Source organism: Anolis carolinensis, chromosome 1 (genome assembly GCF_035594765.1).
Source record: "Anolis carolinensis isolate JA03-04 chromosome 1, rAnoCar3.1.pri, whole genome shotgun sequence".
Lineage (NCBI taxonomy): Eukaryota > Metazoa > Chordata > Lepidosauria > Squamata > Dactyloidae > Anolis > Anolis carolinensis.
Window position 1 is genome coordinate 327,853,436 of NC_085841.1, and position 15,462 is coordinate 327,868,897.

The 15,462-nt window shown below is 38.8% G+C and overlaps 1 protein-coding gene across 5 annotated transcripts in view; it reads left to right on the forward strand.

Annotated features, from left to right (window-relative positions):
• Positions 1–15,462, forward strand: part of ttc6 (tetratricopeptide repeat domain 6) — a 136,935-nt gene that overhangs the window by 58,333 nt on the left and 63,140 nt on the right. For all 5 annotated transcript variants that reach the window (XM_062968299.1, XM_062968298.1, XM_062968297.1 and 2 more), the window contains exons 12-16: positions 793–897; positions 1,593–1,691; positions 3,865–3,930; positions 8,358–8,878; positions 11,019–11,478. In XM_062968299.1, coding sequence (XP_062824369.1) covers positions 793–897; positions 1,593–1,691; positions 3,865–3,930; positions 8,358–8,878; positions 11,019–11,478 — 1,251 coding nt within the window. The remainder of the gene's footprint in view (positions 1–792; positions 898–1,592; positions 1,692–3,864; positions 3,931–8,357; positions 8,879–11,018; positions 11,479–15,462) is intronic.

Genomic DNA, 15,462 nt, shown 5'->3' on the forward strand with positions numbered 1-15,462 from the left:
CCAGCCACACATCAAGGTCATCACAGCTTCTTAATAATTAACTCTTTCCAGACTATAGCACACTCTGGATGATGCAATCAGTATGCAATACAGGCAAGACACAAATTTCATTTAAACACTATCTATACACAAATCCCACATTAACATATATAACATCATGATACCTCCTTGGCTTACTGTCTCTTCACATTCTAATCTTCCTTTCCCCCCTTTTCCAGGAAAACTTTCATGTTTCCTCAATAAGACTGGCTGATTGAACTTGTGTTGCTCCTGTGCAATCTATAAGTAGATTGCTACCCAGAATTACACACATTATTCTCCTATATGTATAGGTAAATGTATGAATTTCTGGTTCAGCTCTACCAAGCAGAGAGTAAGCTTTACTCCATCAAAACAGAGTCAGGGTTGTTGTGAAGAGACGGATTCTTAGCACCTGAATGAAATTCCCCTAATTGTTCGTGTTTTGGAAGGGCTTATTTTCCTTTAACATGAAGAATAGTTTTTAGATATGTGTTGATGGGCATCCCAGACAAGCGTTATAACATTCCATATAGTCAGATGAGTGGGAATGGAGGGTTCTATATGCGACAACCTGTAATGTACAACTCTCTGGAAGGCAAGGACAGTTTTGGTATTTTAATGGTGTTATTGTTGATTGAATTTACAGTCACTGCTTTGGAATCCTTCAGCATAATAACTTGTGTACAGTCTTCTATTTAAGAAAAATGTGCTTAGGACCAAATGTTTGTAATACATCATACTGAATAACCTTCCCCCTCAATTAATTTGAAGGTCAAACTTCAGCCAGGCTCCCTCAAAATGTTTTGGACACCAGCTCCACAAAAATTCTCTGCTCCTCTGTCTCTAATGAAGAAAACTTTATTTCCAAAGTATGAGGTAAAAATTCTGAATTGTGTTTGAAGTATGCACCTTTCACACATTATTAAATCCAAAACTAGTCCAGATAGAATTTCTGGAGTAATATATATGGTAGATAACAGTACAAACCATAGAAATGTTTATTATAGGCTCACTTTTATATGAGAGGTGTAATTTAGATATCTCTGAAAATTGCTTCCACTTTCTGGAAAGTTACCAGTAATGGAGAAAAACCCCTGATATGTGGCTGATGCATTCACCAGATTATACGGAACAACTAATATTGCTTCTGCTTTGGTTATTGCTATTGGCTAGACTTTATACTTCCAAGGGAAAAAACTGCTTCTTTTGAACTTTTGCAGACGTCTAACTATTTTTGTTCCATTTTAAAAAAAATTGGGGATGTGGAATATGTTTGCAGACGTGGAATGCAAACATGGAATATGTTATCACTAAACCCTGACACATAAGATCTATCAGCTCTACCTTGACTGTAAGGTTTGTGGAAAGGTTGTGTATGACATGTCAAATACAATTTGTCTAAAATAGATAATAACTCTAGTAGTCTTGTTGTATGGTACTACAGGGGAATTGTGAGACAGGAAAAATGTAACTTAAAAAAAAATCAAGTTCATCAGGTCAAACAGAAATTAGGTTATAGTTTTCAACTTCCTGTTGTTTTAATAGTGAAACAAACTCAGTTTTCTTCCTAGAGTAATGTAATTAATGGGGTTATTTGTGAAGACTTTTCTTGTGATCTTCGTGATATAGACGAATTGGAATCAGATGAAGACTTTGACAGCTTGTTTGAGGTATGTATTTTGTTGTTTGTATGTTATGTAATCTGCTGCTGTTTTTTTTGTATTTGGTTAATGATTTTATGTGTTTTATATCAATCACTTTGGGATGACATCATACTGTATTGGTCACATGATAATATTAGCATATTTTCTAAGCCAAAAAATCATTTTGTGAAAGGATTTCACTTAGTTGTTGTGCCAGCCTAGTTTATGAATGCTAGTTGTGAGCAGTTATCAATTCCATATGAAGACAGCTCAATGGTCTAGCTCAGTGGTTCCCAAACTTATTTGGCCTAACACCCCCTTTCCAGAAAAAATATTACTCAGCGCCCCCTGGAAATTAATTTTTAAAATTTTTAATAGCAATTAAACAGAAAGATATATGTATTAATGTTTCTACCTTTTTTGTAAAATATAGTAAAGAAAGGTGTAAATTAGAAATATTGAAATTTGAAATTATGAAACTATTTTTTGAACACAGAATAGAAAGATAATTCAAAAAAATGCACCCGTGGCCATCACCGCCCCCCTGGATTGCTGCAGCTCCCACTAGGGGGTGTTAGCGCCCACTTTGGGAATCACTGGTCTAGCTGAAGAAAGATGGGATACCATGTCCCTTTTCTAAACCTAATTTCTCAACCCTTTGTGGCTAAAAAAGATCATCTTGATGTTGCAAGGAGCTTTTTCTAATTTTTAAGATGTTTTCTGTGTGTGTGTGTGCCCTTCCTGGTTTGGCATAGGATGTGTGTGACTGACTCTTGTGTCTTGGAAAGTTACCCATTTAATGCTACGACACCATAGAGTTAAGCTGAGCATTGCTTCATACATCTTTAGCTATTTATTCCTTTTCTTGCTCCCCTCCAACATCTTTCCTCTAGATTGTTCCACTTTCGTATGTCCCTGCTCCCTGTGGTTTTTATTCCTTTATCTCTCTCACCCCGAGTTTTTATCTTTGTATTCATGCGGCCCGCCCCTGTTTTTACTGTTTCTTTGACTTGTGTTGTAATGTATATTATTACTTATTGTATTGTTTAATTGCTCTAAGATATGTTGTTTTTATATTTTGTTATACTGTTTTGTTCTGGGCATGGCCCCATGTAAGCCGCCCCGAGTCCCCATTGGGGAGATGGTGGCGGGGTATAAATAAAGTTTTATTATTATTATTATTATTATTATTATTATTATTATTATTATTATTATTATTATTAGCTAGCAAGACTTTTGTCCTGACCAATGAAAACATCAAGGCAGTTCTAAGGGAAAGTATTTTTATTTTTAAACAAGTATATTCTTTATTTTCAGGGTTTACCCCACTATTTTCCTAGCAAACTTTAACACTCTTAAAATTCTAAGAGGCAACCATTTTTATGACATTATCATATTATGTTTGTAGGCCATATTGGAGGCTCCATAGCCAGAAATGAAAACAATTACTATCAAATGATATAATCATAAACTCACTATCTAAATATTTTTGTTTACCTATTACTTTATCTTATTCTAGCACCTGAGAAGAGGCATGTTACTGAAGGCTTCTCCTTTCAGCAGGAATTAGTTTGCTTCTAGTCACTATTTTAAAATTATAGTAGAATCATAAGGCAATACAGAAGGGATTATCTGTCTCTCTGTACGAAATTATACCACCAATGAATATTTCAGATATATATATCATGAATACATGCATTTACCTGTGCCCATGAAATACTGAGAAAACCATTTCCTTATTGAATATTGCCTTTGTTTAAAAATTCCCAAGAAGATAAAATAACAAGTTTGTACAGGTGAAGAAAATAAATAATGTGACAGGCTAAAGCAAGGAAGTGTTCAAACTAGGAAAAGATGATTTAAACTCCATTCTATCCAACATTGCTTCATGTGTGCAGCTAGATACAGTGTTTTTGTACAGGAAAATAAAATAAAATGCAGAATAATTGTCTTTATGTAGAATACAGTTTCCTTTTCTATATGCAAGTGTTAGGAAAAAGATGATATAAATTAGAAAGAAAATTCACACTATTGCTGTCTCCCAACATAATTGAAGTATAGCTTGATGTCAAATGTGCTTATTTAAATTTTTGATGTGAAGTTAACATAGCCTTAATAAATATTCACATACCAAATACAAGTTTAGTAATAAAACATGTTGATCATATTTTAAAAGCATCTGCTTTGTTTTTCTTTGTAGAGTCTTACACAAGATGTAAGGAGTAATTCCTGTCCACAGCTTTCATCCTCTCCAAAGGACATAGAGGTATTGTCATCTTTATTATTTATATTCCTTAGCACCAAGTTACACAGTGTGCTAGAATACGTTCATTAGAAAATCATTTTAAATATCAGTACAACACAGGCATCTGTCTTATACAGACATACTTCAGCTAGCAAAGCATTTGATAGCTCTTTCAAACACCTCACAGAGTTCCACATTTCCTCCTTTCTCTCTCTAGCTGGACATTTTCTAGCACATCAGCATTGGTAAGATGATGAAGGAGGGAACACATAATGGCCATTAATTTCAGGATTTTCTGTGAAGGCAAACAGTATTAATCTCTATAGCATCTGAATCTTGTAACTTCTGTTTTGTGCACCATTTGTCAATGCCATATTTTGCCCTACTTTAGTCCAGATATAACTAGTAAATAATAGAAAATAATAGAAAAGAGGAGGAGAGTAAAGTAATATTGACTGGTTGGCAAATCAGTAATATAAAAAGTGGCAAGGAAGAGGAATCAACAAATGAAATGAAATAGAACTTTGGATTCCTGCTTCAATTAGCTGACCTGAGATAGTAACTCACTGATTGTGGATTGCTCCTTTATCCTTCCTAGGATAACCATTAATGGTAAGTATCAACCTCTTATTTTCTAGCAACATGAGCATTGAGAGAAGGATGAAAAAGGGAACTCTTTTGGTATTGAGTTGCAGCAGCACATTTGTAATAAACAACACTATAACCAAAGTTTGAGCAGGGAAAGAACATAATCTTGTTTTAGTCAATTTTGCTATAGTCATGTGCGCCTGTTTACAGTGGGCAAGGAAAACAGCCCCTACCCCCAAACCAAGAGGTTTGTGTAAACAGAAACACAAGGAGACAAGGGAGAGCAGCCAAACCCTCCTCAATAGATTCCTCCTACCCCAACATATTAGTTAAACATAGTTCTGTTGATTTAACCATCAATATAGATACCCTGTTTCCCTGAAAATAAGACATCCCCAGAAAATAAGACCTAGTAGAGGTTTTGCTGAATTGCTAAATATAAGGCCTCCCCCAAAAGTAAGACCTAGTAAAGTTTTTGTTTGGAAGCATGCAGGATCGGTAAATGTACATACCATAGATCATTGTACATGGAAATAAAGATAGTAACAAGAAATAATAATAATATAATAATAACTTTATTCTTGTATCCCACCTCCATCTCCCAGAAAGGACTCAGGGCAGCTTACACAGGGACAAGCCCAACAACAACATAAATTTTCATACGAACAGAAATTTAAAACAGTAATTTAAAAACAGTATAGCAATAAAATATAATATAGAAATTCTTGAAAGGATTCACAGTTTGGTTACGCTGGTTTGTGATGACAACTACTGTACAGTAGATAATAAATTTTCATTTTTAAAAAATTCAACCATAAATGTGAATTCTTCTTTGTGGAAAAATAATACATCCCCTGAAAATAAGACCTAGCGCATCTTTGGGAGCAAAAATTAATATAAGACACTGTCTTATTTTCGGGGAAACAGGGTATCAAAAGACGTGTAGAGGACAGAAGTGGTGGCAGTGGGAGAATCCTTCCTGGATACATTTTGAAAGGCGCTTTCAATTGGTCTCTAGGAAGTTCAGTCTGTTTTGTTGACTTATGCAAGATGTACCTGAGCGTGGTGTTTCTTCTCACAGATTCATATTGTTAGTTCTAAGTAAAAGGCTTGCTTTAATATGTTCAACTGATTTTCTTTTTTTCTTTGGTGATGTTATTTCTCTATGGTGGAAACACTTCTCTCTCCTCTTTACATGTTATTTCTGCCTCAGGTATCATTTTTTTGTTGATAAAGTAATTGTTCCGTCCCCCAGGACGATGGTTTGCCTTACCTATTGGTCGTTTGTTTGTTTTCCCTCCTTTACATTTTGTTTGAGCCTCTGGCTGCAAAGGCCTAGGAAAGGTGGCTTGGAATCTGCAAGAGCTGGCTGCAGTTTTCTTTGCAGTGATTGGTCAAAGAGTGCAACATCTTAGGACCGCCCTTTTACCAGGGTCTAGTCTCCATTTTGGAGCTTCATTCTGGCTATAGTCTTCCAACGTGCTGCAGCTGTGCAAGGCTAACTGGGACAAATCATCCTCAAAACCAGGCCAATCTAAGCCTATCCAAATTAGATAAGTATTGAATTATATTGATCTGGAATAGGAAATCTAGTTAGAGGAGCAAAGTTATTCCATCGCTTCTAGAACTAATCTTTGCTGTAAAGATAGGGAAGGAAAGAGTTTCTCCTTCTAATATAGGCAGCGTGATTAGGGTATAGTGGTTTTATAATCACTTTTGCCTTCTGGAACCAGGGATAATTCTGCAACTAAAACCTATGGAAATTTGTTTCATTTTCTGCAACTTTAAGATCTGTGCCAGGTTTACAACCTTGTATGAATAAACATCCTTTTTTGAAGTTATCCAGACTCAGTCGTTCAATATCTATAGGACAGCTTATAGGGATTTGCAGTTCGCCCGGATAAAGGACAGCACGTTTCAGTTTTATAGTTTTTTATTGTCCGGCGGACGGCACAGTAATACTGAAGAACATATCTACTTTTTAAATTGAGATATATCTGTATAGTTGCCTGGGAATAAGAGTCAGTGGAACTCTGACTTTGCTTACATAACATTGCACTGTTTGACAATATTAAAAATCAGAATTCAAAGCAAAGTTGGACTGAATTGGATTAAAATAGACCTGTTGTTCTATAGCATCTACACCAGGCATGAGCAAACTTTGCCCCTCCAGGTGTTTTGGATTTCAGCTCCCAGAAATCCCAGCCAGCTTTTCAGCTTTCAGGAATAGTGGGAGCTGAAGTCCAAAATATCTGGCGGGCCGAAGTTTCCCTATGCCTGATCTATACTAATTAGATGCTGTTATGACCAGAAGGGTGGGTGAATATATATTGCTAACAATATAGTCTCTGTTCACCATTTCACAGTTTACTAGAGGGTTTACACCTAGCAAGAAAAAACAAAGTAGGAATATGTTCACTTTAACAATAAAGGGCTGTCTGATATGGAGATATGAAGTCAGAATATGTACGTTGAAACTTGAAAACCCAAGTCTTACTTGTATGTGCCTTCAAGTCATTCCTCATATATGGCAATTCTAAAGTAAGCCTCTCATGGGGTCTTCTTTTGCTCAGAGGAGATTTTTCCTTGCATTCCTCTGTGGCTAAGAGAGCATGACTTGCCCAAGGTCATGCAGTGGATTTCCATTACCATGTAGGGATTTGAACCACAGTCTCATTAGTATCCAACACTCGAACCACTACACCATATTGACTCTCAAGTATGCTTACCAGGAATAAAGGATAACACTTCCTCTTTTTTGAGTTTGCTGTTTGATTTTTCATGGGAATGCTTTGAAGTAATTTGGACTATTACCTGGATTAATAAATATTCATAATTTTAGTCATGATATCAATTGTTCTTTAAAATACAAATCCACAGAAGCAGGATAAGTGAAGTCATCAAATGATGTTAACATTGTGTATTAACAGTAGAACTATTCAGCCTGAGTTAAGAATACATTGAAACAGGTGGAATCTAAAAACCATGTGCATTAGTTTTGTTTAGATTCATGACGTGATTAACTAGAGAAACACAAGTATGTTTCCCCCCAAGGTTTTTAAAATCTAAGTCTGAATGGACACATTTGGAAATCAAAATAGCCAATTTTTTTGGTCTGGTCTCCCTGCTAGTTCTCCGTTCTGCTTTGGAGATTCCTCATAATTTGGAACATATATGTGGAGCTTGTTTCCAAAAAGTACCAAATCCATCTGAACAGATTTTAAAGGAATCAAAAAAAGTACTTATATGCATTCTTTTGCTATAAAATGCAATTTTCCAGGTCCTGGACCAAAGTGATTTGATACATTTTGATAGTTTTGATCTGTACATAATATTCTACTCCTAGCAAACAATGTGCTGCCTCCTATAACTAACTATTCAACTTTTTGAGGGGAGATTTGGTACCTTTTGGAAACAAACTTCCCATATTGATTTGCAAAGGAGGTAGTACAATTGCCGTCTTCTGCTGGCAGAAGCAGTTCTGCAAACAGAACATCTTTACCAAACACCTACCTTTCATCTCTTAAGATTATTTTATATTGGCATTCAACTTATGGTTCTTGGTTTTAAAGAATAAATTAGTCTCTTCTGACTTTTATTAATGGGAATGATTTCATGGTAATCCATTTGTGTAGCGCTGAAAATGACTGGAAAACCATACGCTGATCTAGCAATCAGACCTGGCTCGGATGTACATATGAAATTCTAGATCAAGGTACTTCCTTAATTTATGTTAATTTTTCATTAAAATATATTAACATGCATTGGAATTTGATGTATAGTTTGATTAATTAACTGATTGCTGCTTCAAATATTTCCACAAAAAATACTAAATTAATTGGCATTTAATTTTCTTTCAGATAGAGCCATTTACAAGATCAAATAGTGCACCAGAATTGTCATTATACAGAGGCACAACAGGTTTAAAAATTTCTGCAGATTTCAAAACCACTATGGAACAAATAAGTGTTATGAAGAAACACATGTCTTCAAAGGATATTCGGGTTTTGATTCCAGAAGTTAAAGTTTCTCCAGCAAAGCCTCAGCACAGCCCTCCTCCTCCTCCTATTGATGAGGATCTCCGTAGTCTTACAAATCTTTTTCCTATTACAAATCAAGGGTCTGATTCAGCTTCTGGAAAACTGAAGAAAAAATCAAGAAAAAATCTTTTCCCCTCCACCCCAGAGCCTGAAGAGCCATCTCAACCTTCCGTGTCTCTGGATGACAGTTCTCTTGCCGAAGCATCGCGAAAAGCTGGGCTCACATATATTATTTTTCCAAAGAAAGGACAAGGAAGGAGGAAATCAGGGAAAAGTGTTTCTCCTCGTGTATTAGAAAATATACGTGAGAAATTAAATGAATTCCCAAGAACTCTTAAAAGGTTGTGATATCACTAACATTTGGAGAAGATGTAATTATAATTTCAATATTAATATTTTTCTATGGAATTAATTTCAGTCCCCAGGCAGAGCATTCTGAAATTGGCAATCTCTTGCCTAGAATGGGTTTAAGTGAGGATGACACTCCTCACCCTCACAGGCCTTGGAAGGGATCACAGATATAGATTTGTCACCCGCAGTGTGTTTATCATTTGTAAACTTGTTTGGAAAAAAAACTCACATCTGGTCAAAGACATACTTGGATCTGTTGGGTTAATTTCATTTGAGAGACACCAGAATTGGCCTCCTGAAGCAGGCCAGCTGGAATAGTGATGACAACCCCAATTGAAACTAAGAGGCATGGATGGAGAAATGAATTAATTTTATTACAAATTTCTTGTGAAATCATTCACAAGAAAAACTATCAACGTCTCTTACTATGACTAGTGTGAGCTGTCATTCCAATTCTCCTCCTTAAATGAGTCTTTCCCACATATTTATTGTTTTATTTATTTACTCATTGATATATTAATCTTCTATATGGGAGGATTCCCTAGGCAGTACAGAATAAAATCAGTTTAAAACACTTGAGTACAATAAGAAAGTATTAAAATATTTATTATGTTAGACAATTTAAAACCAGTTCAAACCATTAAAAAGAATGTGATTCATTCCCATTTGCCGATATGGATACATCAGTTAGTCCTTGAACTCTTTAATGAAAAGCTGTGCTTTGGCTTTGGACTGAAATAGGATCATAGTCAGCATGAATTGTGCGTAGCTGGAGGAGGGCATTCCATAACTGGAAGAGAGAAGGCCACAGTAGAGAAGGCCACTTTCCAGGATCCCTAATAATGTATTGGCTCCACTGGTGGGATGTAGGAGAAATGCTACATTCGTCCATTCATACCCATATCCCAAGAAACATTGCATACTCCTGAGTGAGAAAGTACTGCATAACAAAGTTGCTATACAGCAATCAATGCTGTTTCCCTTCCAACAGAACGTGCTGAAGGAGTGCTTGTAACAGTAAATTGGTAATGAGTTGTCGGCTCATTGGTGTCATATTCCTGAACATAGGCTAAATGTGCTATTAAGTACAAAACTGATGTTGGGTTTAGGGTGCCATTAAATGCTCCCAAATGGCTAGTTATTTATGTATGGTTCAGTACCATGTCATGAAATAATTATATGATGAGGAAAATCAGTTAAAGTGCATTGCCTGAAGAAGAGGTGCATGAGTGAGTAGGCTTCATGTGTATCACTGAGACCTGAGAGGGCATGCTGTATGCACATAAATTGGTCCAGTTTTGCATATCTGAGTATTTGGTCCTTTATACATGGGTAGTATATGCTACCTTTTGTAGCATTGGATTTCCGTAGTAGAGCGGTGGTGAACCTATGACGCATGTGCTGAAGAGGGCATGCAGCACCTTCTTTGCTGGCTTGCCTGCCTGCCCACTCCACTCACTTGCTCACCTCTCGCTTGCCTCCCACTCGCTCACCCACCCATTTGCCCACCCACTTGCCCACTCATTCGCTCACCTGCAATTGCTTGCTCAGCCACTTGCTTTCCCGCCCTCCTCCTACTTGATTACTCACTTTCCCATCCCGTCACAGCTTGCCTGCCCACCCTTCCCCCATTCATTTCCCCACTCGCTCACCTGAGTTCACCCCCGTGCCCCCCCCCCCCGAGTATCCCTCCCTACATACACCCGGTCTCTAAAAGTTTCACCATCAGGTCCCTTGTGCTGTAAGATAAGCAAAAGGAAAGGATGGTGCCATTTGGATTTTTTATCCATGAAATATATTGGGCCATCATATTTTGAAGTCACTACTTTGAGTTAAGATTTCTTGACATTCACCACATTTCTTTCTGGATTTTTCAAAATGTACATAGGATCACCTCTGGTTGAAACTTTCAGATATGAGCCAAAATTTTAGTGTTATCTACCAAAACACAGTATATTATTAAATTATTTCAGCAATGTGTTCTTACAATTTATTCTCATGATTACAGTTGTTTAAGTATTATATTGAATAACTTATCTTTCAAATAATATATTGCAACAGTTTGTTCTTATTTCACTATATTAGTGATGACCATATTGACTAGAATTTTGCTTTACTTTCCTCTGTCAGGTCTGCATCTCTTGGGAAGCTTCATGCACATAGTAAATGTAGTATTAAAGTGTCTCGAGTAGTTCGCCTTTATCGAAGTCCAAGTCTGCCTTGTTACTTAGATTTTGAGAAATTTGCAAAAGAGAAAGGTAGACCACCCGAAGACGATGAATTTGATTGGTGCAGAGTAATCTGGAATAAGTGGTTTGATGAGGTGTACCCCTTCAGTTCACTAGCTATTGAAGATGGGGAGTCATCAAGCAAGAAGGAAGAGGAAACAAAGGGAAAAGAACTAGCAGACACAGTGAATCCTCTTCTGTTAAGAGGGAAAACAGATGAAAATGATAGGTGTCAATCTGAGATTGATAGACTAACCCTACAGATAAATGAAGGATCTTCTTCTGCATTCAACTATTGTAGGCGTGGAGCAATCTATAGGAAACTAGGCAAAATGCAAGCAGCCATGGATGACTTAGAAAAGGTTAGTTAAAAAGAAATATTAACTGATTTTGCTAGCTACTAATGCCTTTTTATAACTTTGAATAGCTATGACTCCTTAAGTGTGCCAAATAGGTTAAAAACTAAGGATAAGTATTTTTTTCATATGACCTCATTGTAGGGTAAATTATTTTATGCACTGCTGTGTTCACCCTGACAGTTGCTATAGTCTCATGTTGGATGAGGAGAAGGGAGAGCATCCATCATAAGTAGATATCTGGAATCTTCATGTAGCACAGGAGTGGAGATCAAGTTATCTTTGATTTCTGCTTGAGCTGCAGCTCTTAGCACTTATCACCATTGACTACATTGACGAGGGCTGCTGGGTCTTGTGATCCAACAACTTCTAAAGGACACTGATTTAGCAAATAATAATGACACATCTAATAACTGTATGGATATACACATACTTGGATAACATATTGATACAGAGCTAAGAATTTGAGGACCATTGGAAGCTTATGTATACAGCTGGCTCTCCACAGCCGTAGATTTCCATCCAGGGATTACATCATCCATGGTTTCAGAATATTTTTTTAATCCAAAAAGAACACTTGGATTTTTTTTTCATTTTATATAAGGTGCACCATGCTATTTTGGTAATGTATACACAGCACTTGAGTATTCAAAGACTATCCGTAGAGGTCCTGGAACCTAGTCCCAGCGGATATCAAGGACCCACTATGCATCTATACTAAAGGGATGTTAGCCAAAGCATATAAATAAAGTCTTATTTTAAAAAGCTTATAATGCAAGATAACTTGGCTGTGAATTTTCAATCACAACAATATGTGCTACCTTAATTTGTGAGCTTTTACATTATACAATTATAGCAGTTTGATATCACTTTAATTACTATAATTCCACATTATGGAATAATGGGGTTTGTAATTTAGAAAATATCAAGATCATATCATAAAAATAAAAGTTTAATGTTTCTTTCTGATTTCAGTACTGTCCTCTAATTTTATTTTTAATTGAAAATTTTATCTCTGCCTTTTTATGTCTTGAGTGTTTTTTGTTCATTTTATACTTTTTGCATATACGTTTGAGTATTCTTTGAGCAAATGAATGATTTATAAATATGCCATTATGTATAAACAGCAGACAAGAAATGTCAATTAAAACCAATGACATCTCTAAAAAAAGCTGAGTAAACAATTAGGTCTTAAGCTGGCAGTTATATGATAATTGACACAGTGTCAGTCGTATCCCCCCTCGATGGATTGTCACCTTGCCGTGGTGAGGGGGCTTGCGTGTTCCGATGAACCTGTGGGCACTGGAGTGATGCACTCCCAGGAGTGGCCGCAGGGGAGGTTCCAGACCAAGCACAATCCGAAGACCCAAAGACCTCAACGGCGGAGCAGGCGGAGGATAACATGGTACATGTTACAACGGCTGTGAAGGCGGAAGAAGGCTGCAACAGACTGAGAAGCCACTGTCGTTGTGTTAACCACACCACTGCTGGAACCTCACTCTGTGAAGACTGTGTGTTGACCGGCCGTGCACCGACCTCCACACATTAAAAAAAATCACGCACAGGCGTCTTCCAACAAAAATAAAAACAAACCTACAAAAGTCCCATGGCGATCAGCGAGTGGCGACGGGGGCAGGACTGTGAAATCTGGAAGCCCCTAGTCACAGACTGGCACATGGGCGGTGGATATGGACTCAGTCGTTCTACCTCAAGGACCGAGGCAGTTGAGTAGTCCGGCAGCTGTATCCATGACTGAGCAGCCCTTTTTAGGATCCGCTCTGCTCACCCCACACGGGGAAGGGGCTAGAAAAGGTGCCCTAAACATAGTCTGCCTCTCCTACCCTGACTGGACTGCCGCGTCCAGAGGGGTCACCACTCTGCGGCCAAAAAAGAAAAATGAACTTTGGAACATGGAACGTACGGACATTGTTAGATAACACTGACAGCGAGCGCCCCGAACGCAGGACTGCTCTCATTGCAAGAGAGCTGGGACGCTTCAAGATCGACATAGCAGCCCTTCAGGAGACCCGGAGAGCAGGAGAGGGGCAGCTGAAGGAAGAAAAGGGAGGCTACACCTTCTTCTGGAAGGGACTACCTGAAGAAGAGCGAAGAAGAATACACGGAGTTGGCTTTGCTATCAGAAACGACCTGGTGAAGCACCTGACTGAAGCACCCACTGGCATCAACGAACGACTTTCAACCCTCCGAATTAACCTTGCCAAAAACCAACAGGCAACCATCATATGCGCCTATGCACCAACTCTAGATGCTGACGAAGACATCAAGGAAAAATTTTACTGTCAGCTGGATACCATCCTATCGGAGATACCTAAGGAGGACAAAATCATCCTCCTGGGGGACTTTAACGCAAGAGTCGGAAGGGACTCTGACCTGTGGCCAGGGATCATAGGAAAAGACGGGGTCGGAAACAGCAACTCGAATGGCATCTTGCTTCTCACCAAATGCGGAGAGCACAACCTTGTCATCACCAACACGCTCTTCCGCCAGAAAAACAAGCTCAAGACATCATGGAAGCACCCTCGGTCAAAGCATTGGCACCTCCTGGACTATGTTATCACACGTGCCAGAGACCGCCGCGATGTGCTTCTCACAAGAGCCATGACAGGTACTGATGACTGCTGGACAGACCACAGGCTAATCCGATCCACGATGGCTATCAAGATCGTCCCCAAACGCAGACTCCAAGGAAGGAAAACAAGGCGAAAAATGAACACCCAAGCCCTTCAGGTGCCCTCCAAACGAGCCCTTCTCCAAACAACACTCAAAGATCATCTACCCACAGAACACCCCGAAAATGTTGAGGAACATTGGAACAAACTGAAGACCTCCATCATCACAGCCTGCGAAGAAAGCATTGGATACCTAACTAAGAAACATCAAGACTGGTTTGATGATAACGACAAAGAGATCCAACAGCTGATTGATAACAAAAGGAAAGCCTTCCAAACATGGCAGAGAGACACCAACTGTGCTGCCAAGAAAAAGATCTATGCCAGTGCAAAAGCCGAGGTCCAAAGAAGGACCAGAGAACTCAAGAACATCTGGTGGACAAAGAAGGCTGAAGAAATCCAACACCTTGCAGATACCCATGACGCTCAGGGATTTTTCAAAGCCACAAAGATCATTTATGGACCAAGAAACCATGGCATACAGCCCCTACGCTCATCAGATGGAACCAAAATTCTGAAGGACAAAACATCAATTGCACTACGTTGGAAAGAGCACTACCAGAACCTGCTGAATCGCAGCTCCAATGTGGCCGAAGAGACCCTCTCACAAATCCCGCAACAACAAACCAGGGATGAGCTTGCAGCACTGCCTAGTTTGGAAGAAGTCAGCAATGCCATCAGCCAACAAAAAAACAACAAAGCTAGCGGACCTGATGGGATTCCCGCTGAAATCTTCAAAGAGGGTGGACCTGAGCTGATGCAACAACTCCACCAGCTTATTGAAAAGGTGTGGATGACCGAGAAAATCCCAGCAGACTTCAAGGATGCCACCATCATCACCCTTTTCAAGAAAGGGGACAGAACAGACTGCGGGAACTATCGTGGTATCTCCCTTCTAACCTCCGCCGGGAAAATCCTCGCAAGAATCCTTGCAAACCGCCTTCTCCCTGTCTCAGAAGACACCCTCCCAGAATCCCAGAATGGCTTCCGCCCCTCCAGAGGAACAGTGGACATGATCTTCACTGCTCGACAGCTCCAAGAAAAATGCAGGGAACAAAACCAACCTCTGTACATGGCATTCATTGACCTTGCAAAGGCATTCGACACAGTGAATCGCAGCGCTCTCTGGACCATCCTCCAAAAAATCGGGTGCCCTGACAAATTTGTGAACATCCTGCGGCTCCTCCATGATGACATGATGGCAACAGTCTTGGACAGCAACGGCTCCCAAAGTGACCCATTTAAGGTTGAATCAGGTGTCAAGCAGGGATGTGTTATTGCCCCCACCTTATTTTCCATC